Raw genomic sequence first — 25,213 nt, 5'->3', positions numbered from 1 at the left:
GGGACAGTCATGGACCTCCATCCCGGGGCTGGGTGTGGTGATGTGGGGACCGCTAGGTACAGGGTGTAGATGAACACATGACCTGGACCGTATCCTCCAAACCAAGGCAGCTGGGGACCACAGGGGTCAGCCCTGCTGCCATGGGTCACCCACCCCACAAAAGGCTCCGAGCGTCTAGCATACAAGTGTGTCAGGCACCTTGGAAGGAGTCAGGGATGGAAGGTGGAGGGTTGCCTAGCAGAGCTGGCGTGTATGAATCTTTGTGTATGTGCTGGTGATTCTTAACTGGGAGGGGGCAGTTTTGCTCCCCTGGGAGACATTTCGCAATGTCTAGAGACCTTTCTGATTGTCACGCCTGGCAGAGGGGCGCTGGTAGGCGGAAGCTGGAATGCTTAGAAACATCCTGCAATGCCTAGGACAGTCCCCTCCGCCCCACAACGGATCATCTGGCCCCCAGATGCCAAGGTTGGGAAATGCCGGCGTGTGCACCAGGGAGCATGGGGAGTGTTGTCATCTCTGCACAGAGACCCCAGGGCTCCGTAGGACTGGCAGGGAGCTCAAGCCTGAGCCACCTGCCTTCAGCCTGTGCCCTCTCCCATCAGCTGCCTGCTGCCGGATCATCAGGCCTCCCCACGAGTTAATAGAATCCAGGGCGCTAAGACAAATGTAAAAACAAAACCCTGAGCAAATGTGTTTTTATGTAAACACAGCAGGGGATGGCGGCTGCCTGTGGAGGATGTACCCTATGGCTGGTACTTCTCAGAGCAAAAATAACCCTGACTGTTCCTGCTCTCGGAGCAGAGCCTGCGATGAGTGGAGGGTCACATGGGCACCCAGGTGCTCATGGGAGCCGTCCCTGCCCTGGCTGAGCCCTCCCTTCCCGCCAGGTGAGCGTCCCAGGGGCCCCGGGAGGAGGAGAGAGCAGGTGTTGATTCTCCTGGAAGTCTCCCTTTCTTCCTTCGGAGCTTAGCCAGGAGAGCGGGGGGAGAAAAAAAGCACAGTTTTTGGAGTATCATTTACTACGGTAAATTTGCCCATGGTAGTTTATAGTTCTACAAGTTTTAACAAATGGATTCAGCCACAGAACCCCCTCCAGAATAAAGATAGAAAGGAGTTCGCTGCCCTCAAAATTCCCCTGTGCTCCTTTGTAGTCACGCCAGCAGCCCCCTCCCCAGTCCTAGCCCCTGGCAACGACCAGTCTCTTTGCCTTTGGTTTTTTCCTAGAATGTCCTATAAATGGAATCATACAGCCTTTTGAATCTGTCGTCTTCCGCACAGTGAAATGCCTTGAGATTCCTCAGTGCCATTGTGTGTGTCAGTAGTGGATCCCTTTTAATGGCCAAGTACTACTCCCATTTGTATAAATGCCTCTGAGGGTGTCCCTTTACCCTTGAAGGACATTTGGGTGGTTTTTATTTTCAGCAGCAACAATGAAGCCTCTATCAACGTTTGCATCTAGGTTTTCGTGTGAGCACGAGTTCTCCCTTCTCTTGGGTCAGTACCCAGGTATGGGGTTGCTGGGTCCTATGTGGACATTTAATCTTATAAGAAACCATCAGACTGTCTGCCCAAGTGTCCATATCCTCTTTTGCATTGCCCCATGCCTTTAATTTCTTTCCGGTCGCTCTGTATCCTCTCTGGCACTCAGATTATTGGGTCACATGTTGGAGTCCTTCTGGGGGACGTGCTGTGGTATCTCATTGCGGTTTTAATGGAAATGCAGTTTGTTGAGTTCTCTGGTCCTGGTGCTATCCCTTAGAGGAAGCTGGCCGGGAGTTGGTGACGTCAGCGGTGAAGAGCATGAAGTTTGCACACAGGCATACTCCATCCCCACTGTCCGACTCACGAGCCCCATGACCTTGGATGCGCTCTGAGCCTCAGTTTTCCCTCCGTAAAAGGGAACAGTGCTAATATTTACAACTAGCTATGCTACATAGTGTGTGTGTGTATGTATATATTATATAATTTAGTGTACCTGGCTTGGTAGAAGTCACCATGGTTGTATTCACTGGGCACTCACTGTGTGTTATAAAAGCAGTAAATATAGCGAGTGAGCCAAACTGCTTGGGTTCCTATCCTGGCTCTGCTGCCTACATCCTAGCTGTGTGATCCTGGGCAAGTTACAGGACCTTTCGGGGCCCCTGACTCCTCATCTGTACCATGGAGATCAGCATAGTACTTTTTTCGGGGACGGGGGGATTTTTATGAGAGTCAGGTGGCTTTAAAATGTGAAGGGTGGGTTTGCTCTGTTCCATGTTGTTGAGCCCTTCGTGAAGCTCAAGGACATGCCAGACTGATGTACGGTGATAGACTAGGCATGGCTGCTGAAGAGGGCACGAGGGATCCTCTATGGTGTGCGGAGAATGTTCCAGGTCTTGATCCTGGTGAGGTCACATGAACGTGGACATGTGTGTAACATAGGATTCTATAGGACTCCCCTGCACTTAAGGGGCGCCTGGGTGGCTCAGTGGATTAAGCCTTTGGCTCAGGTCATGATCCCAGGGTCCTGGGATCGAGCCCTACATTGGGCTCTCTGCTCAGCAAGGAGCCTGCTTCTTCCTCCTCTCTCTCTCTGCCTGCATCTCTCCCTACTTGTGATCTCTCTCTGTCAAATAAATAAATAAAATCTTTTAAAAAAAGGTTATTTAAAAAAAAAAAAAAAAGATGGGCAGTTTTTACCAAACTGTATGCAGGTTCTCTTGTTTATTTTTTTTTATTATTTTTTTTTAAGATTTTATTTATTTATTTGACAGAGAGAAATCACAAGTAGATGGGGAGGCAGGCAGAGAGAGAGAGAGAGGGAAGCAGGCTCCCTGCCGAGCAGAGAGCCCGATGCGGGACTCGATCCCAGGACCCTGAGATCATGACCCGAGCCGAAGGCAGCGGCTTAACCCACTGAGCCACCCAGGCGCCCCTTGGTTTTTTTTTTTTTTTTTTTTTTTTAAAAAAAAAAAAAGCAACAGGGCTCCAGAGTGACTCAGTTGGTTGAGCATCTGCCTTCAGCTCAGGTCGTGATCTTGGGGTCCTGGGATTGAGCCCCGCACCAGGTTCCCTGCTCAGTGGACTCTGCTTCTCCCTCTTCATCTGTGATCTCTCTCCCTCTCATTCTCCCTCAAAAAAATAATAAAATCTTAAAAAAAAAAAAAAAGAAGAAAAAGAAGAAGAAGCAATGGTAAGACAAAGTCTGAGTTGCTCCAGTGGCTCAAATGACAGAAATGTATTGTCTTACAGCTCTGGAGGCTGGAAATCCAAAATCCAGGTGTCAGGAGGGTGCGAGGGCCGGTGATGGGAGAAGGTTCTGTCCCAGGCCTGTCTCCTTGGCTCCTACAAAGCCACCTCCTGCTGATGACTTTCCACTGGCTTCCCTCCATACCTGCAACTGATGTCTTCTTACAGGACCATGGGTCATCCTGGATCGGAACCCACCTTCATGACCTCATTTTATTTTATTTTTTAAAAGATTTTATTTACTTGACAGAGACATTGAGAGAGGGAAACAAGCAGGGGGAGTGGGAGAGGGGGAAGCAGGCTTCCCTGCTGAGCGAGGAGGCTCCATCCCAGGACCGTGAGATCATGGCCTGAGCCAAAGGCAGATGCTTAACCACTGATCGCCCAGGAGCCCTGGCGTGACCTCGTTTTAACTTGGTTACCTTTGTAAAGACCCTGGCTGCAAATATGGTCACATTCTTAGGTGTGGGGGTTAGGATTCGAACATCTGAATTTGGTTGGGAATTGGAGTGGACCCAGTTCAACCCATCACTGTGCATAGAAAGCACTCTTGGAGGACTGTTAGCGGTGTCACTCCTGTATTCCTCACGGCAACCTGTGAGGGAGGTACCGTCCACTCAGACATAAAGAAACTAAGGCTCAGAACAGCTCCTTATTGGGCCCCATGTCTCCTGGGTCCCTGTCGGGGGCTGGCATGTGAATGGAGGTCTGCTTGTCTCCTGAGGCTGTGCCCCTGGCCAGAGGATCAAATCCTGATTTGTCCCAGCCTCTTGTAATTACGAATTACCTAGACAGGAAGATTTTACAGTCTGGACTGTGGACCAGCAGCAGCAGCTGCCGCCGCCTCCCTGGGAGCTTGTTAGAAACCCACATTGTCAGGGTGCTTGGGTGGCTCAGTCGGTTAAAATCTGACTCTTGTTATCAGCTCAGGTCCTGGGATCAAGACCCTTCATCCGGCTCTGTGCTCAGGGCAGAGTCTGCTTGTCTCTCTCCCTCCCCCGACTTGCTCTTGTTCTCTCAAATAAATAATAAAATTAAATCTTAAAAGAAAAGAAAAGAAAAAGAAAAGCACATTGTCAGGCTCTCCGCCCTGGACCTGCTGAATCAGGAACTCTGGGGGTAGGGCCCAGTGCCCTCCAGAGGTTTTCTGTGCTGACTCCAGTTTGAGAATCCCTGCTTTGTCAACCCTGGGGATCACATCGAAGCACGGAATTGCCTAACTGAATCAGGTCAAAAGGGCACGTCAGATCCCAGATGGGACCTAAAGCTTCAGCCCCAGGTGGCCTATAGCCTGTGGCTCTTTGGTCTTAAATGGCTTCCTCGTCTCTGATTCCGGAGACTTTGGGAACCGACTCACTGTTTGAGTAGCACAGATAAGTTTCTTCTGGTGGGGCTGGTGTTTGTATTTGGGATTCCTTCAGAAATGGTGTGCTCAGGGCACCTGGATGGCTCAGTGGGTTAAGCCTCTGCCTTCGGCTCAGGTCATGATCTCAGGGTCCTGGGATCGAGCCCCGCATTGGGCTCTTTGCTCCGCGGGGAGACTGCTTCCCCCTCTCTCTCTGCCTGCCTCTCTGCCTACTTGTGATCTCTCTGTCAAATGAATAAATAAAATCTAAAAAAAAAAAAAAAAAAAAAAAAATATATATATATATATATATATATATATATATATGGTGTGCTCCAGAGACTCAGTCAGGACTTGCTAGAAGGTTCCATGTCCCAAGCTACAAGTCAACCATGGAGATGAGAAGACTCTGAGGCAGGGTTCCCAGCCCTGAGGAGCACATGTTCCCTTTGGGGGAAAGATATCCAAGAGGCAGTGGTGTCACCAAAAACCCTTAGAGGCCACAGAGCCCTGGGCTGAAATCCCAGCTCTGCCTCTTGTGAGCTGAGTGACCTACCTGAGCCTCAGTTTCTCATCTGTACAATGGAGAGAATAGCACCCACCTTACAAAATTATGAGCATTTGAAATTCCACATTACAAGCTCTGGAAGCTAACGAAGTGTCATTGTTAGTGCTTGAAACCATCGTAGACCCCAAGATTTTATTTTATTTTTTAAAACTTTAATCCCAGTAGAGTTAACAAAGAGTGTTAGTTTGAGGTATACAACATAGTGATTCGATAATTCTATACGTTACTCTGTGCTCCCTATGATAAATGTACTCTTTCATCCCCATCACCTACTTCACCCTTCCCCCTCCCCTGGACCCCAGGCTAAGAAATCAGGTTGTCCTCTTTGATGGCAGAGGCCCTATCTTCTTTGGGGCGGGGTGGCAGGAGATTGCTACAGCACCTGGCATACAGCAGACACACAATAAATGCTTGCTGAATGAAGAAATGAAAACACGTTGCACACCCCAGATGGTGGACATTTGGGGGAGAGTATTGGGCTCCTGTGGCCCAGAGCAGGGGTCTCTCGAGGTGAGGAAGGAGAAATTTTCTCCAGAGATGATGCATTTGTGAAGTTTCTCCAGGACAAGCTCTCACCACAGATAGATCCCCTGGTCTGTATCAGGCCTGGGGAGCAAACCTTGGCTTGGCAGGTAGCTGGCGCTCAGTGAGCATTCAGTTACTGAATGAATTAATCATGGTTTGAATGGGAGGGGGACAGTGAGTAGGAACCAGAAGACATTTTAGGTAGTCTTTGTGTTTTCCAAAGGAGAAACCGAGGGCACCCAGAGGACAATCCAGTTGCCTTGAGACACATATGCATAGAAGGAGCTTGAAAGGTTGTGGGGGAGGAGGTAGGAGAGTGAAAGACGAGACTTGAATCTGAATCCTCACCTGGTGATTGCACCGGGCATCAGTCCTGAGCCTCTTCTACCTTCACAGCCACCAGGACCAGCTATGTCATTTGCAGGGCCTCCTGGAAAATGTGGATGCTTCCTGTCCAGTAATTGCCAAAACTTGAAAGTTTTCTTGAAAGATGGCGGCCATAAACCAAGGGTGGGATCCCACGGGACCACACGGAGCACGTGCCCAGGGAGAGGGCCCTGTGACCACTTCATTTATAGGCGCAGAAACCCCAGCTCGGACAGGCTGCACATTTTACCTGGGCTACCCCATCTGTCCTCGGGTGTCCAGATTCGAACCCACGGACCTTAGCAGTCATCAAGTCTGCTCCTTCATTGTGCTGACCTGTCCCTGAGCACCCCGGGGGGCTGAGCGTCTGAGGGCTCTGACTTGCTGTCTGGCACTCTGGGCTGGGAGGAGAGGAGCTTCCCTGTCCCCGCACCCCCCCAGGGACCTGACTGCTCCCCTGCTTCCCTCTCCCTCCCAGGACGGAAGGAGACAGACCTCCCTCTGCCTCCCCTAGGGGAAGATTTATTCCTGGGAGTGTGTGGGTGGATGCGTGTTTGTGTGGGGGCTGTTTGTCTAAATTTAAAGCCATCATGCCAGCAACAGCCTATGAATGTGGAGACTGGTGAGGTCTCTCCTTAAGAAGAACCAGGAATAATTTGAAGGAGCAGATGCCCCCCCTCCTTCTGACTTCTGTCCCAGGCAGCCCCAACCCTCTGGCAGCAGGGGGTTGTAACAGGAGATGGGAATGAAGGAGAGCACTGGTGGTTGAGCCCTGGCTGATAAATGGAAGGGCTGAATCACTTTATCGTTCACCTGAAGCTAGTGTAACAACATATATTCACTCACTGGAATGATCATTGCAGGTAAGACACAGCTGCTGGGGCCAGACGCCCGTGGGAGACCTCGAGAAGCGGCCTGTGTGTGCCCGTTTTACAAGCTGGAAAAACAGAGCCTCAGAGACAGGCCATGCTCTACTGAAGTCTTAGGTTAGGCAGAGACAGCTAAAGTAGGATTTCAATGATGCCAGTACTTTCCAGAAACCCCGTGCTCTCATCCAAGCCTTGGCTACCTCCTGGACTCAAACATGAAGTTAGCAACGGTTGTGATTGTTGAGACCCAGCAATGTGCCTGGCCCTGTGCTACAAAGTAGTTTATGTGCATTCCTGGAGCAAATCCTTTTTTTTTTTTTTTTAATTTATTTTTTTAAAGGAAGACTTCACACTCAGTGTGCAACGCAACACAGGGCTTGAACTCACAACCCTGAGACCAAGACCTGAGCTAAGATCAAAATCGGATGCTTGACCAGCGGACCCACCCAGGGGGCCCCTTGGACAAATGCTTTAAAACAACCCATGAAGTGGGGCCACCATCCTTATCCCATTTTATGGATGAGAAGTCTGCAGCCAGGGGAGGTAAATGGCCTCCTCTCCTGCTCAGTGCTGGTGATGAAGCCAAGATCCTAACTCAAGTCTCCATGCACTCTCCATCTCTTTCTTTAAGCCATAGCCAGTAGGGTAAGAAAGAAAAGACGGGCAAAATGAAAAAAAAAAAAAAATCCCTCTTACACCTACCCTGTGAGAGGTAATGTCTTTATGTACATTGGTGAGTTTCCATCCAGCTGTTTTTCTCTGCCGAAGGGGACAGTCTTGCTCCAGGCGGCTGACCTTCGGTGTTCCGTAATTGCTGAGCAATTTAGAGATGCCTGGAAATCTATAATTCATGCGCTCGTCTTTCATCCTGGTCACTGGAAGGCAGCGAGGCATGGCTGTCACCCGGGGAGAATTTCAACCTTGACACAGGAGGAGATGGGATCTTAAGGGCTCAGAGCAGAATTTCCGAATCTCGGACCCTGCCAACATTGAAACGGACCCCAGTATCCCAGCACAGAGCGCTAGGCGTCAGGGATCCTGGTGTTGGAGCTTATGATCTCTCTGATGACAGAGCAGTGGGGAGAAATCTTAGAACTGAGCTGTAGAAATGATTTCACTCTGTGCATCTGGAGTCAGAGGGGCTCAGAGTGGTGTTCTGGTCCATTCCTCTGTTCTTTTGGTAATCCCAGGGCACAAGGGGCTGTGTTTGGTCCCAATGAGAAGCTTTGGTTTCTGGCTTTAGGTGTAACCCTAAGCATATCTGGGTGTCACCCAGGGTCTGCTGTCTGTCATCCGGGAGTCAGGTTGGAGGCTTCCTTTCATGTGCCGTTAATGGGGATGGAGAAGCCGGAGTGAGTTCGTATACATGCGTGCTGTGAGGGAGGGTGACAGGCTTGGGGGTGTCCGTGTTCATGCATGCATGTGTCTCTTCTTGATGACATCCAGATGGCGAAACAGGGGGCTGAGGTATTGTCCGTTTTCGGCAGTGGTTACCTTCGTGGGAGGGGACATCTCTGTCGGAAGCCAGCAGATCTCTCTGGGCCACCAAAGTCCACGCTGAAGTCCCCAGACCCCTGTGCCTTCTAGAAGGGGCTCCTTTCCCTCACTCCCAGCTGAGGGGTCTCAGAAGGGGCACCAGCTGCCTGGGCACACTCTCTGGAGAAAGCCCTTCTGGCCTGGAGCCTTTGGGATCAGCACACTCACCACAAAGAGGTCCAAGGGGTCAGAGGTTGGTGGTCTCGGAGGTCGGTGCTGCAGCCAGAGGCAATGTCACAGGGATGTTGTGATTAAGGTTCTGGGGTTGGACAGGCCAGGGGTCAGGTCTTGCTCTGCTCTACTCACCAGCTTGGCCTTCTGCCCAGGTGACTGGCCTCCCCCACCGCCCACCCCGACTGGCTCAGCTGTAAGGTGAGAATAAACCAACCTGCGGAATAGAGCCACGGGAGAGAAGCAGTGACGTGGTGTAAGTGGAAGGGTCTGGCACACAGTAGGTGTGCTATAAACAGCAATTTATACATTGTCCTTTTCCCCCAGGGAGGGCATCACGGCTTTCAGCAGGGATCTAGGAGGTCTGGGTAGAGTCACTGGCTGACTCCACCTTCCCCTTTGGGTCAGTGAGGAAAGTGGCCTGGGGATTGTGAAGGGTCCTTTCTCCAGCTCTGATGGGCTGAGCGCCTACCTCTCGGTTCTGCTCTAAGAACAGAGGGGTCAGTGACTGGGAGGGGAGAGAGCTTGAATGTGAGCAGCTGGGCTGGGGGCTCAGAGACCCCTCCCCCCAACAGACAGACCCCTACATACACATCTGCACATGCATACATGGACCTCTACACTTACACACACACAACCATACATACAAACATGCATACACTTACACACGCACACCTACAGACACACACATACCTACGTACCCATCTGCACCTGTGTACATAGACCTCCACAGACACATCCACACACGCACACACCTACGTACATGCACACCCACACCTGCACATACACACAAACACATAGATACAGACATACATACACACACCTACACAGACATATATGCCAACCCATACGTAGATACGCATATACAAACATACTTACACCTACACAGACAGACAGACAGACACACACCCCTATATGGACACATGAACACACATCTCACACATGCACACATATACATATGAGCTTGGGCAGAAAGATGGGGCTGAGGGATTTGGGGGTGGGAGCAAGGATTCTTGCCAGGGAACCCCCTGGTGAAAACCCCTCTCCGTGGGGCGCCTGGGTGGCTCAGTGGGTTAAGCCTCTGCCTTCGGCTCAGGTCATGAACTCAGGGTCCTGGGATCGAGCCCCGCATCGGGCTCTTTGCTCAGCGGGGAGCCTGCTTCCCCTTCTCTCTCTGTCTGCCTCTCTGACTACTTGTGATCTCTCTCCCTCTGTCAAATAAACAAATAAAATCTTAAAAAAGAAAAAAGAAAAAAAGAAAGAAAAGAAAACCTCTCCTGGGAGTAGTTGCTCATGGGAGCTGTCCCTGGTCCTAAATGAGAGTGTAATCCACCTTGGCCAGCTGGGAGCCAGTAAGTGTCCATGGACGGACTTGTGGTGGTGGCAGGGGGAGAGGCATGAGCACGGGGAAGAAAGTCGTAGGGCCTCAGGCTTGGTCTGGGAACTGGTGCTACCTGGCCTGACTGTGTGACCCTGGGGAACCCTTGAACCTCTCTGAGCCTCAGGTTCCTCATCTGGAAACTCTCAGACTTAGTCTCACAACTTCTAAGGACCCTTTGACTCTAGGATTCTATGTTGGCGTAAAAACAATAGTAATAACGATGGGAATAGCTAAAACTTAATGAAGCTTTACTTGGGTTCAGGTTCATGGGAGGCATTGCACATGGATGAGGGTTCTCTGGGCCTCAGTTTCTTCTTCTGTAAAAGGAGACTGTTTTTCAAGGCCAATGATTTCCAGACTTCCTTCCAGCCCTTTGTCACCTGCTCTGAGGAACTTGCTAAGAGAGTAGGGGCACGGGGGTGGTCTTTGAGCTCTGGGGTAGGAAGGCCCTACGCCTTTCTCTGCTGTGATCGCCACAGTGGAGTGTGATCTCAGCCTCCATTGCTGAGAAAGGACCCAATAGTAAATATTTTGGGCTTTGAGGGGGTCACATGGGGTCTGCTGCAGCTTATCCTTCTTCATAACCCTTTAAAAATACAAAAGCCATTCTTAGCTCTAGGACTGACAAAAACAGGCCAAGAGCCAGTTTGACCCGAGGTCACAGTTGGCCAACCCTGATAGCGACAAACGACAAACGTTCTCACTTCTTCTAAGGGCTTGGCATCTCACACGGTCAGATCAAACGCCGAGCCTGCCCTTGTGGCCGGAGCTTTCCCCTGAGCCCCACCTAGAAAGAAACTCCCCAGCCACCACTGATTGCTTGGCCACTTCCCAGCTCCACCACTAAACAAACATTTCTCCGCTCCAGTCCCAGCTCAGGGTCACAGAGTTGGCACCATCCCCTGGGACAAAAAGGGTCCTCCCAAGTGCCCTCTGCCACTCCTCGTGGTTCCTTGTGGGAGACAGGTGTGGCTCACGCCACAGTTCCCACAGGCCCCTGGGTGCTGGGGTCCATGCCCCAGCGCCTGGCCCCTGTCCTGCCTGCTCGGACCCTGCCCACCTGCTTCTAGGAAGTGCTGGGCCCCTTCCCACCTCCTACTCTGCACTGTGTCCCCTCTGCCTGGGACAGACTTGCCCCGGATCTTTCCACGGTCACCCCCTTTCTCATTGATCAGCTCTCCGCTCCAATGCCGCCTGATTCTCAGCGGATCCTTCTGCAACAATGCTACCCAGAATGTCTCTCCCCTGCTCTTCTCCATTACTAGAGCTTTCAAGCAATTTTAATGGACTTACAGCGAGAAAGACATTTTACAGTTAGGATCCAGTATACACACACACACACACACACACACACACACACACACACACACACTGAAGCAAAAGGTTCACAAGATAGTTCTCCTTGGCTGCATGTCAAGCCGTAACCGTTTGCTCTGTTCCTTCCCCCTGTCTTCTTCCCTCCCCGCCCCTCCCCTCCTTTCTACTCCCTTCCCGCCTTCCTCCCTAGTCTCTGATACCCCCTATAGGTCTGCCCCTGTGGGTAAACATTCTGCCCAGAATCACCAGAGCCATCCATTATCTCCCCCAGACAATTAGCAACCTATTAAGGAACTGTATGCAAATGTGCCCTAATTGACCTGCGACAGAGCAGCTCCTGGAGGAGAAGGACGACTCCAGATGGCTTAATGATAGGAATTTAGGGCCTTTCTTTAGACGTCCCTCTTAGGGAGGAAAGTGATCTGGGCTCCAAGAAAGGCTGCCAGCTGTGCGTCTGACAGGAAAGGCCAGGGGACTGGGCGAGCTGCACCTTGGGCTGCTTTCATCAAACCCTTGGCAGGGGGAACTGCTACTTACCCCTCTCAAGACCCTCCCCAACTCTGTCCCTTCCTGTACCTCGGCCCCTTCTCCCAGGCCAGAGTTTTAAGGGCTTATGGACATCCGCTCTGGTGGGTCCCGCCTTTTCAGGTGTAGGATTGCAATCCCCCCTTTTAACGGATTTTGACTTTCTTAGAGCAGTTTTAGGTTCACAGCAAAATGGAGCAGAAAGTACACAGATGGCCTGGAGGCCTCCTGCCCCACTCCTGCGCAGGCTCCCCCACCACCAACGTCCTGCAGCTGAGTGGGACATTTGTTACAGTGGGTGGATCTACGCTGACACGTCACTGTCACCCAGAGGCCACAGTTTATGTTCGGGCTCACTGGATTTGGACAAATTTGGACAAATCTATAATGACCTGTATCTGCTGCTCTGGTATCACATAGAACACTGCCCTGCCCCCCAAATCCTCTGTGTTCCTCCCTATCCTTCCTTCCCCCCTCCCCTGCACCCCTCGGCAACCACTGATTTTTTGACTGTCTCTCTAGTGTTGCCTTTTCTAGAATGTCCTGTGGTCAGAATTGTACAGAACATAGCCTCTTTGGTTGGCTTTAACTTTGTAAGATGGATTGAAGCTTCTGCCATATCTTTTCATGGCTTGAGAGCTCATTTCTTCTTAGCACTAAGGTATATTCCATTGTCCAGGTGTACTACGGTTTAGGTATCCATTCACCTACTGAAGAACATCCTGGTAGACTCCACATTGTCCCAGTTATGAATAAAGCTGCCGTAAGCCTCTGTGAGCAGGTTTTGGTGTGAACCTGTGTGCTCAGCTCCTTCGGGTGAATACCAGGGAGCGTGAGTTGCTGCATCACATGGTTAGAGTATGTTCAGTTTTGTAAGGCTGCCCTTTGAACCCTACCCCCGGCAAACTCTTATTGAGTCCCTGCTGTATACACAGCCCCACAGAAAGCGAAGTGCCCACATCTTCTCATTCAGTGCTGATTCTAGGCCTTGCAGCCTGGCATGTGGCCCGCCATGAGTCAGGAACCTGAAGCTTTCTTGGCCCCTCTGTCTCTGTCTGTTTTCTTTCTTTCTTTCTTTGCGGACTAACTTTAGCTCTTTCTTTGGCTCTGTGATGACAGCTTCTCGTCCAAACAACAAGCAGAGAGTATCATGTCTCAGATCCCATCTCCACATTCTGGAGGAAGGGGGGCAAGGACAGATTGGCCAGTTTTAGATCAGAGTCCACCTGTGGTCAACAGCAATGGCAGTGGGCATGTTATGGGGTACAGACATGGCCACCGGGGCCTGCCCCCCATAAGCAGGGGCTTGGAGGTTACTCACTAGACCGACCCCCCAGAATGGGTCCTCCACAACTACTGTGGGTGGTTAAGACTCATCACAACAGCTCATTGACTCTTTATCCTTTTCTAAGGTGAAGTCTGGACCAACGGTATTGGTCATGAGAAGGGGGGAGATGGTTTGTTGAGTTGGCCAATGTTGGGGCATAGTATGACCATCTTTTGAGAAATTGTTGTGTCCATCTTGGCGGAATGTGGGGTCCGGAGCTAGGCTCCACCACTGCCTAGCTGTGTGATCTTGCACAGATGCTGTAACCTCTCTAAACCTCAGCTTTCTCATCTGTAAAATGGGGCTAACCAATGAGACCTTTCTTTTAGGAGGGTTAAAAGTGCCTGACACATAGTAGGTGCTCAATGAACAAGAGGACGTGCAATTATTACAGTATTCTGTCTTTGACACACTTTAGCTTGTCTTTCCAGTGAGACAGGGTTGATTGGCCACATCTTCGAGGTGAGGAAACTGAGTCTTGTAGAGGCAGGCCACTTGCCAGAAAATCCCACAGCCACCGTATGGCTGACATGGGGTCAAACCAGAAATGGCTGCCTCTGGATCAGATCCTTCTCCATGGTTCTCCCCTGCTGGTTTCTACTCACTGTGGCCCCAGCCTGATTCTCTGCAACAAGTGAAAAAGGCCATAAAATTTGCTGGTGGAGCAAGAGGCACTAGAGTCATTACCCAGGGAAACAAAATTTTAATATTTATTTTTAATGGGCACCATATGCTCCTTTTGATTTTTTTATTTAATTACATCATGGCAGATGGCTGGGTGTTAAAGGCCATTAAGCTAATGGCACTTTGCCTTCTCATTTATTTTCCTGAGTTTTGGGAAAGATGAATGATAATGGACACGGATGGCGAGCTGTGGATGCTGGGTGGTGGCGGGTGAGTCCCGTCCTAGGAACAGAAGGAAGGAAGTGCGGGGGCTCCAGGACTCTTCCTGGAGGCCACGTGAGCATGCAGAAGGCACAGGCTGATTTTAGGATCCTGCAGCAAGGTTTTCCCCCTGTGGGCACACACATAAATGTGTGCAATCTGGGACACCATAATCCCACATTTCGGGTCCCCAAAGCAAGTCTGTATGTACTGAAGTGCCCATTGTACCTTTGCACAGAGCAGCCAGGAACTGGGGAGATCCAACACGGCAGGTCCATCATGGACCCAGTGGCATCGTTATATGGCGGACACCCATGAGGGGAAGGGTATGTCCTGCCGGGGTGTCCACACACCATGGAGGGGTATAAAGTTCTTCCCAGGTTCATTGGGTTAAGAAAACTCTAGATTCTTGGAGCACCAGGGTGGCTCAGTCATGAAGCATCTGCCTTCGGCTCAGGATCCCAGGGTCCTGGTATAGAATCCCACATTGGGCTCCTTACTCAGCAGGGAGCCTGTTTCCCCCTCTACCTGCCACCCTCCCCCCATTTATGTTCTCTCTCTAATAAATAAATAAAATCTTTAAAAAAAAAAAAAAGAAAGAAAATTCTAGATTCCTAAAGACCATGAGTGAAAACCACGAGACTGGCATATAATTTATAATGACATTTTGGGGGCTATTTCATGACTTCCTTCATTTGCTAAATGGCTGGTCCAGGAGCAGGAAGGATGAGAAAGAAGAACTTTTTTTTTTTTAGATTTTAGTTATTTATTTGACAGACAGAGATCGCAAGTGGGCAGAGAGGCAGGCAGAGAGAGGGGGAAGCAGGCTCCTCGCCAAGCAGAGACCCCAATGCGGGACTCAATCCCAGGACCCCGGGATCGTGACCCAAGCCGAAGGCAGAGGCTTTAACCCACCAAGCCACCCAGACGCCCCAGAACTTTTTAATTAGGCTCCCTAGAGAAGTGTTTGAGGGATGGTTTTCCATGTCTCCAAGCTCAGGAAGAACCTTTGCATTGAGGCTGGGATTCCCCAAGGGGGGAATAGGTAAGGGGAAGCTGGCTGTTCTGGTGATCTACTTGGTGGTAGCATATCACAAATTTGAGATCTAGACAGTTGGGCACTTGGATTCATGCTCTGTGTCTTGCAAGCTATGTGTTTGGGCAAATCACTTCATCTCTGTGAGCCTTGGCTTTCCTCATCTATAAAATGGGTATAATTATAATGAATCTCATTATTGAGTGGTCCTATGTTGCCTTCCAGGAATCTGGACAAAGATCTACATACAGGAGATTAATCGTAGGGTTACTTATTTATAAGGGAGGAAAACTGGCAGTTTCCTCCAGGGAGAGTGAGGGAGGTTGTAAAAACTGACCACCTGACAGTTACCCCATCCCAGGGTAGATGGAGCCAGGGGTGGGGGTGTTGACTCACCGGCTCCCGCCATTGCTTCCAAATGGCTTTTGGGAGTTAACTCCCCGGGAAGGACACATACAGTATCCATGAAAGACCTATCAGATTGGAAAAACTGCAAAAGGCTGACAATGTTGAGTGTTGATGCTGATTTGGAGCAACAAGAAAGCCCATACTCCAACTGTGGGGAGGGGGGCTTGGAGCACGGGTATCAGGAGATGACAGGTTCAAGTGTTTGCAGCAGCCGGTGAGGGAGTTTCATTCTACCCCAGCCATACAAGCTAGAATTAATGACACAGAAGCTCTGTGCAGGAAAATGGGGTCCTTCTCACAAAACAAAACAAAACAGGTGCTGGGCAGGCAAAACCACATACATGATCTACAAATCATTACAGTAAGAGGTAACACATAGGTGACACTTGTGTACATGAACTCATTTGGTTCTCCCCCGGATCCTATCAGAAAAGTACTATTATTTCCCCCATTCTAGGGATGGAGAAACTGAGGAACAGAGAGATTAATAACCACCTAAAAGAGTCCTCGAAGGGATTAAATGGCCCAGTGGGAATAAGGTGCTTGGCATAGTGCCTGACACAAAGTGAATCCCTAGCAAATACTGGTGATTTCTGGCTAATACTGTTATCATTAGGCTAAGACTAAAATTCTGTCTCTGGTCTGGGCTCCCAGCTTCTTGGAGAGCCCCAGCAGCATCTCCTACTCAGAGTGTGAAGAAATCACAACCTGGGAGCTCTTTCTTGGCTCCCAAGCTTGGATCGTCTGATGGGTCAGCTGGTCCCTGGGCGGGTGCCCTCAAGTCAAGTTCACGGGGCTGGAGAGAGAGAGGGAGTGCCCCCTGCCTAGGCTCATGGGTTTCCAGCGGGATCTGCCTGCCCCCCAAATCTGGAGAGGCAGCTCTACACACCCCCCAGGGGAGGGAGCTGTGGGCAGCTGAACCTCCCATTTTCCTTCCCCGCAGGGCAGCTCTGCCCCGCCAGTCATTTTCTTGGCAGCTTGGCACCAGAGGTTCATTCGGTGCTAAAAATAGGCTGTGTTTAGACACTCTGAGACTCCAGCTGGAAACACGAGCTGCAGTAACCAAGTGCTGCCGTTCTTGCAAAGGCAGCTACTTGCCCTCCCCCTTGTGGAAACTCACACTGGCCCCGGGGAAGGAAGGCAGGGTAGGCATCAGGTCATCCACCACATTCAGTAGATGGGGAAACTGAGGCTCAGAGTGTGCTCATGCCGAACAGAGACGGATCGAGCCTAAGAGCTCATGGCGAGCACTAGCTCCAGCCCTTGGTGGGCTGTCCCATTAGGCCTTTCCGGGACCCCAAGAAGAAAACTCTATGGTTGACCCCTTTCAGAAAAAGAAAATCGCAACTCACAGAGGTGAGGGTACGTGCCCGGGTCTCACGCCTGTAAGCAACAGGAGAGAATGCTGACAGGGTTGTGGTTTCCAACACATAATGGGCCAATGAAGACCGAGATGTGAGGCCCCCACGTACCCCCTGCCTGGGGTTGTAGATGTGTTGTCTGTGTGCTGGGGAGGACCGTCCCCTGCCTTACGGGATTGCTGGGAGGAAGGAGTTTGTTCAAATGTGTTGCAAAGCCTTTGAAGGCAGTGTCCAGCGTGTGGCAGGTGTTCCACAAATGGCATTCGCTTCATGTCCCCATTCCCTTTGGGGTCAGAATTTCTGTCTGGTGAGAGAGACAGAGAGAGGGAAAGAGACAGAGAGCAACCTGGGGATGGGGGAGTGACAGAGGGTCATGAGAGGCAGACAAGTCTTCCGGGTTCCCTTGGGGAGGTGAGACTGTGGCTCAGTGGGGGGCCCTGAACCCCAGGACCACCCAGAGCTGAGAAACGGAAGACACTGTCTCCACAGAGTCCTGAACATTGTTCTCTGAGGCTCCCCAGTGTCTGGTGACAGGGTTTAGGTTTAAGCCCCCAGGGGAGGTCATTCCCCTGACTCTTTTCACTCATGCCCTGTACGTCTTGGGGACTGCCTGTGCTCCAGATGTTGGGGCTCACTTGGAGAGAGAACAGACAGGATGCTACCACCTCTGTGGAGAGCCCAGCTTCTGGGGTGCCCTCCCTCCCAGCCCTGGCAGGTGTGTGGGTGGCTCAAGTCAGCCCCACACAGCCCCAGCCCCCTGGAAGGAGTCCCCCCTCCTCACAGTCCCTTCCCGGCTGGGCCGCCTTCACTCCCCACATCACCAGTGCCTCCATCTCTTTTTGTTCCCTGCCAGCTTCTAATGAGCTCATTATCCTCTTAAAACCCATTTGGCACCCACTTAGAGAAAAGATGTGTTGAAATAGAAAAGAACGAGAAGGGAACAACAAAAAAGGACTAGACCCAGAAATATCTTCAGAGAGACAAAAAGCCACAGGGAACACAACAGCCAGAATCTCTGTCGTCTCCACAGCAGCAAATGTGCTGCCGAGGCAAACGCCTTTGAAGGCAGCTCCCACGTGCCCTTACGAGGAACGAGGAGTGGGGCGGGGACGTGCTTCCCTGGAGCGCCCATGCCAGGCCCTTGGCAACATCTTTAAATGCAGTCCTGCCAGCCGTGTATCTTTCGGGAGGTGTCAAGATTCTTATGCCCACTTCACAGGCCGGGCTTTTCAGCCGGTGAGAACAGGTGTCTTGACCCATGTCATGCCACAGGTGGGTGGAAGAGGCAGGTTCTGAACCCAGGTCAGTTCACCTCCAGAGCCCAGGCTCTGGCCTGTCTGCTTCGGGAAGGGCTGGTGTTCCCCCTGCCCATCCCCATGCTGGCTGCTGGCTGGGTCTCATCCTGGCCCAGCTGCAGAAACATCTGGCCCGTGTGTGATCTGCGCGGAATACCATGGGTCATCCCCCACTGCCTGGGGGCTGGAGGCTTTCAGGTTGATTAAGAAATCGGTCTTTCTAGATTGTTGGTGTGACCACGAAATTTCACTGACTCCCCGCGCAAGCCATTAGAACCCCAACCAGACTCTTGCACTTGGCCTTCAAAGCTTGCTGTGTCTGTGTGGCCCTGGATAGATTCCTTAATCTCTCTGAGCCTCACTTATCTCCTCTGTGAAACGGCTACTGTTCTCTCTCCTAGGATTGGTGTGAGGATTGAGTCAGAGTCCATACGTGTTCAGAGCAATGTCTGCACATAACAAGTGCCCAGGAGACATTAGCTATTCATGTTATTGCTGTTGCTTGTCTTCTACGTACCTCTCCAGCAGGATTTATCACTATCTAGTACAGCCGTTTGGTGTGATGGTTGATTCAGTTGTTGTCCCCCTCAGTAGACTCTGAATTCTCTGAAAGCGGGACCCTGGACAATTTATTCCCAAGCACACACAGTAGGCGAGCAACACACGTGTTTGAATGAGTGAGAAACAGGCAAGTGGCCGGATGGGGGGAGAGCTGTGTAAATGAATGGGGTGCTGTAGTTCAGATGGATGGAGACACAACTGGGGGGTGGGTGGATGGACTGAGTTGTGGGCAATGGATGGATGGATGGATGGATGGATGGATGGAAGGAATGATGGATGGATTAAAGGATGATGGGCAGATAAGATAGATGGATCAATGGATAAACAGGTAGTTTGACTCCACAAAAGCATGGATTTGGGGCTGTTTTGTTTCTTGATCTATTCCAAGTGCTTTGAACAATCACTGGTGCCCAGTACGTGCTTAGTACTTCGTCCCGGAATGAATAGGATGGCATAGGGAGGACTGATGGAATCTACTTCGAACCACAGTTAAACTCCCATGTTGCTCTGGACTGGAGAGGAGCGGTTACCCCTCTGATCTTCCATTGGCGGCCAGTTAATCCTGGACATTGGCCAAGATGGTCCCAAGGCCCCCTGCTGGTGAGAATATGAAATCGCATTGGCCAAAAGGCATATTCTGTTTCCTAATTTATATTCTGTTTTCCTCTTGACTAATGATCCTTAACGTTTACTCATAAAGCAGTGCCCTCAGCCCTCTGTGCCCATCACCATTTTCTGAGGGCACCTTGTTATACCTGTAGGTTTCCCCTTCTATCAAATTCTGGTTGGAGAGGTCCAGAATCTTCATACTTGACTAGGCTCTCAGGTGATTATGAATCGGGGGCTCTTGGACCACGCTCTGAGGACCCCCTGTCAAATTAATGAGTCACTGGTCACCGGGAGGCAGTGGAGATGGGCTACTGCCTCAGGGTCTCTCTCCCAATCCCCCCCTGGTACCCAGTCTGGGTGGGAAAAAAACCAAGTCATAAAGGCAGTGGTTACGAGCTGTGGTTTTGCCTTTGGACTGTCCTGGGTTGAAGTCCCAGCTCCACCACTCATTGGCTATGTGGCCTCAGTTTCCTAATCTGTAAAGTGAGGAAATGGTTACCTCCCCTAGGACCACTGGGAAGAATGAATGAGTAATACACATAGAGGGCTTGGCACAAAGTTGGGCATACTGTAGGTGCTAAATAAATGCAGAGCGAATGACTCTGTTGCTAAATAATCCTGATTTCCGTTTCTTCCTTGGATAGAGGAGAGAGGCTAGGACACTGATCTCTCCTACTCTAGAATGTGAGCCCTATCAAGAAGAGGCTTGGTCTCTCTGGTTCACAGAGTTATCTCCAGAACTTAGCACAACACCTGTTTTATAGTAGGGGATCACTAAGTATTTCCTTGGTGGGGTGGGAGTGGGGAATGAATTTGATCTGTTTCAGAATCAGCCAGGTCCAGGAGGCAGTTCAGCAAGGACCCCAGGAGGTGTTTTTCGGACCTAAAACAATTCATGAATCCGTATATATCTGACAAATATATAGGAAATAGGGAGGTGTAAGAACTTGGGCTTGTCCAAGATAAAGCTTGTCCCAAAATATGGGCCCTGTAGGAGTCAAGCCCGCAGATTCCCAGTTTGGTTTGAAGAAAAAGGGAGGGATTCTAGAAGACCCGGTCATGCTGCATGCTTCAGGACATGGTTTCCTCACTTCTCTGGGCCTCTACATCCCCCTTGAGAAGGTTTCAGGGAACCTTTGAGGGTCTCTGTGAGGGAGCTTCTTAAATCTGTGTTCGTGCTGCTTTGCAGGTCGCAGCTTCAAGCCTTAATGCTTAAGCTGATGGAAGCCCGCCCGCTTCTGATGGAAGCCCGCCGGCTTCTGTTTCCATGAGGTGGACACGCTGAGCTTGGCTTCCAGCTGCAGAAGGGACCAGAAAACTGCCCTGAGTGAAATCATCCAGCCCTGACAGGCCTGAGGAGCTGGGAAGAGGCGAGAAGTGAGCTGGCAGATTTCTCCTACAATTGCTGTGGTCAAAGTTCTTCGGGAACTCTCCGTGATAAAGAACAAGATGTAGGAAAATGGGACCAGCTCCTGGATGTTGGGCCTCTTTTGTGGCCCAGAGAAGCTCGCCTTGACCACAGGAGAGTCCTGTTCTCTTGGTCTCGGCCAAGTGCCAGTCTTGGCCTTCTGCTCTGGTTTTGGCCATCACTTTCACGAAGGAAAGAAGACTGCAGACCCCCAGGGATTCCATCCCTAAGGGAAGCTTGGGAAACGCAGCCCCCTCCTTCCCCTTCCTGAACCCCTGACCTACCAGCCGAACTCCCAGCGAGCCAGTCCGGAATGAGCCTGCTATGGCCAAGCTCTGGTTCAAATTCCAGCGGTACTTCCGCAGGAAGCCCGTGCGTTTCTTTACCTTCTTGGTGCTCTACCTGACGGCCGGGAGCCTGGTCTTCCTGCACTCTGGCTTTGTGGGCCAGCCGGCCGTCTCCCAGAACCAGGCCAGCCCTGCCGCGGGGGTCCCGGCTGAGGGCGCCGAGCTGCCCTTCTTGGGCGACCTGCATCTGGGCAGAGGTTTCCGGGACACAGGCGAAGCCTCCAGCATCGCCCGCCGTTACGGACCCTGGTTCAAGGGCAAGGACGGGAGTGAGAGGACCAAGCTGGGTGACTACGGTGGAGCCTGGAGCCGAGCCCTCAAGGGGAGGATCGTCCGGGAGAAGGAGGAGGAACGAGGTAAGGGGCAGACAGGGATGGTGGCCAAGCAGAAGGGAGGGGCTTGGAAGAATATAGCAAGAGCCACCAGGTCTCAGCATATAATAGGAGCCAGCTGCCATACAGTCACTGCTATCAGCATGCTGGGGCGGTGCTGTAACCCCATTTTAGAAGCTCAGAGATTAAGTAACTTGTCCAAGGTAACACAGCTTGTTAACAGCCAAGCATGGATTAGGATCCTGCAACCATTAGAGTTCAAAGCTAACTCTTCCTCGCACCCTTCTCCGTCTTGTTAAATAACACACAAGAATGAAGCAGCATCTATTGAGCGCCTACTGTGTTCCTGGGACTTTTCTAAGCCCTCTACGTGTATTAAAGTGTTCCTATGATTCCACATGGATGGTGCTGTTATTCCCATTTTAGGGATGGGGAAACAGGCACCACAAGCCCAGGCCTGTGTAGCTGGTAAGCAGTAGAGCTACTGCTCTCCCGCATGCCTCACTGGATCTCTTGGTGATGGCTCCCGGAGGACATCATTGCCCTGGGCACATGTCCTTGCATTTTCCTAGCCTTTCAGTCAAAAAGGGCTCTTCTTTGTGAGTGCAGTACCTTATCTGATTTCTACCCCGCCCCATGGACTTGAGCAAGAACCATGATCCTACAACCAGGTTACACTTTGGGAAACTGAGGCTTGGTGAAGGGGGACCCTTGCCCAAGGCCGGAGAGCGGTAGAGTTGAAATCAAACCCAACTGGTCTGAATGCTCGGCCCCCTGACAGTCTACTGAAGTGGACCAATGTCTCCCCAGCAGCTGGCTGGCGTGTGGGGGAGGAGCTCGCAACCCCGCCAGTCCGGAGATGAACACAAACGCACGTTTTGGGAGTCCGGACCAGATGGTTTGGGAAGATCCAGCACCAATCAGGACAGAAGGAAATCCTCCCCAGCCTTTGTGTTTCCTGCCACATGTCACACTTCCTCTGTGATTCAGCGCTTAGAAAACCCCTTCTCTCTCCATGGAGGAAAGCAGGATTAGTGGTGGGACTGCCCCTCCCCCATCCCCCGCAAACACGTTCCCCTGCTTCCGTCCCACCCCATACCTGGCTCAGGAGCCAGCCAGGAGACCCCACCATCCCGCCCTCAGGGATTTCCTAGAAGCTGCCTCTTCAAGAACACTGCGTTCACAGGGAGGTGAAGGAGAAGGTGGGAGGTGGCAGAACAGATTGGGGGACTTGGATTTGTATTCCACTTCTGTCCCAGCCGGCCATGTGGCTAGGCACATGGCTTTACCTTCTCATGCTTCAGTTTCGTCATTTGTAAAGTAGGGACAGGAACCCCACCCGCCTGGGCTTTTCCTGAGAGCTCACTGAGACAGTGGTTGTAAAAGCACTTGGCACATAGTGGTTCTTAAAGGTGGCCAGGAAACTCTCGTGGATCTGCCTGGGGGAAGAGACCCCATCCTGTAGGCACGGGAGAGGTATGAGGTGCTGCACTGATGGAGAAATCAGGAAGTGGCTACTCTTTCCTTCTCCACCCACTTGGCTGTATTTCTCCCCAAGTACTCCCAACTCCTTCTGGTAGTTTGCAAGACCCAAAGTTTTTCACAAGCCCACATCTTAGGCTATACTGTTATTCCACTTAGGATAAAGTCCAGAGTCTCCTACTGTGGCCATCTCTCAGATCTCATCTCGTAGCACTCCTACTGTCCCTCTTACCGCCGCACCCCACCGTCCTTCTTCCCTTTCTCTAAATGCACTAAGCCCATTCCTAATGCAGGGTCTTTACATGGCCATTTCCTTCTCTGTGGGATGCTCTTCCTCTGTATCTTTCCATGGCTCTATTCCTCCCTTCCTTTAGGTCCCCAGTGAAACCTCACCTTCTGGTAGAAGCCTTCCTAAGGAAAATAGCCCCACTTTGTACCTGGTCACATCCATACTCCCCGGTTATTTTTGTGACAGCACTACCAACTTACCATCACCCAAAAGCATCCTCTTGATGTCTTTGCTTACTTGTCTGTAGTCTGCCTCCCCTACTAGACTGTCAGCTCCGTGAGGGCAGAGATGTTGCCAGTCCTATTCCCACCATCCCTCCCTACCCCCGGTGGGTGTTTCTGTTCATTCAGCACCTGGGACAGCACCCAGCACAGGCATGGTGCTCAGTACCGACTTGTTGAATGAATGAAAGATCAGATGGACCCATGAATGAATAATTACCCTTCTGTCTGGAGGGCCTCTGAGGGTCAACTCTACTCTTCCTCCAGCTCTTATCTTCGCTCACCTCCAGGAAATTGTCTGTGATCCCCTGCTAGACTTGATCAAATGCTCCTCCTTCCTCTCTGGTCTTTGTCAGGGCCCTTAGGCGAATGATAAACACCTGTGCTTGTCAAGGTTCCAGACAGAATATGAATTCCTTGTGGTGCAGTTGATACAAACAACACTCACAACACCTCCCAGTTGTGAGAATGAACTCACTGCCACTACTACTAGCAGTTATTATCAGTTCTTGAACACCTACATCATGCCAACCACTGTCCGGTTTGTTTTCCGTATGTTAAAGATTTTTAAAAATTTTATGTATTAGAGAGAGAGAGAGAGAAAGAGAGCGTGCAAGAGTTGGGGGAGGGGCAGAGTGAGAGGGAGAAGCAGACTCCCTGCTGAGCAGGAAGCCCAACACAGGGCTTGATCTCAGGACCCCAAGATCACAACCCCAAGCCAAAGGCAAACACTTAAATGAAGGAGCCACCCAGGTGTCCTGTTTTTCACATAATATTTGAATGGAATGTTATATGTAAGATGCTTATCACCTCTCCTAGTTCATAATAATAGGTCACTTAATCGGTGTTGTTACTGTCTATAGTAGAAATAGTAACTACCACCTCTTGAGTGATCGTTGTGGTCTAGACCATGTTGTAAGTGCTTCATTGCCTTACTTAATTATCACAACAACTCAGAAAGTTAGAAACCAACTGTTATTCTGTTTCACACATGGGAAAATCTAAAACTCAGAAACCCAGGTCACATGGGTAGACGTGAGGAACTGAGATTTGAAACAAGGTTCATTTCATTCCAAAGCTCTCAAGCCTTTTTCTATACCATGCTAACCCTTCTGCCCCTGGACATCGTAGATATTTTATAAAATGTAAAGAGAGAAGAAGAGAAACTAAACAAGGAGCCGGAGCCTAGAGCTCACAGCAGGCAGTCTTCGGAATCAGGCAGCGTTATTAAGAAAACACAAATCCAGCCTGTCCTTGATTAACTTATTCAGAGTTCAGCGAGGAAAGACAACATATTAGATTAACACTAATAAAAACAAGACACTTCTCTGACCTGACGCGGAACACATTTGGTTTTTCTCTGAAGCTGGCAAGGGCTCTACTTGATGCAGTGATGCGGGACTTGGGCTGTCAAGGATTCAGAGCCCATCCCGGGCTCGGAGGGGAGGGAGGAGCCACTCCAGGACTGGGTTGGGGCGTGTCTTACTTCCGGGGTGGGGCTGTCACTTTGGATGTACCTCGCCCACCTTGTGGGCTCCTTTAACCTCCCCCAGCCCTGGAAGAGCCTGTGCTCTGAGCCGCCAAGTCAGGGTCCACCTGCCAGTTCTGTAGCTTGCTGACTGTGCAGCTTTGGGCAGGTCTCTCCACCTCTCTGAGCCTCCGTTTCCTCTTATGGCTAAGAAGTACATAACAGCAGCAGGCTATCCTGCAGATTACCTAAGATGAATCGATTGTGGGCTAAGTGCCAGGCGTGCTTCCAAGCACCTTGTACCTGTTCCATCCCACAGTCTTCATAGCAACCCAGCAAGGTGCACACTGTTG

The 25,213-nt window shown here is 50.8% G+C and overlaps 1 protein-coding gene across 2 annotated transcripts in view; it reads left to right on the top strand.

Moving 5' to 3' along the window:
* Positions 1 to 25,213, top strand: part of WSCD2 (WSC domain containing 2) — a 116,334-nt gene that overhangs the window by 43,562 nt on the left and 47,559 nt on the right. For both annotated transcript variants that reach the window (XM_032310549.1, XM_032310550.1), the window contains exon 2: positions 20,503 to 21,424. In XM_032310549.1, the coding sequence (XP_032166440.1) occupies positions 21,046 to 21,424 (379 nt within the window). In that variant the 5' untranslated portion in view covers positions 20,503 to 21,045. The remainder of the gene's footprint in view (positions 1 to 20,502; positions 21,425 to 25,213) is intronic.

This window comes from Mustela erminea, chromosome 13 (genome assembly GCF_009829155.1).
Source record: "Mustela erminea isolate mMusErm1 chromosome 13, mMusErm1.Pri, whole genome shotgun sequence".
Lineage (NCBI taxonomy): Eukaryota > Metazoa > Chordata > Mammalia > Carnivora > Mustelidae > Mustela > Mustela erminea.
Note: the sequence above shows the minus strand (reverse complement) of the source record. Positions and strands in the feature narration are given on the sequence as shown.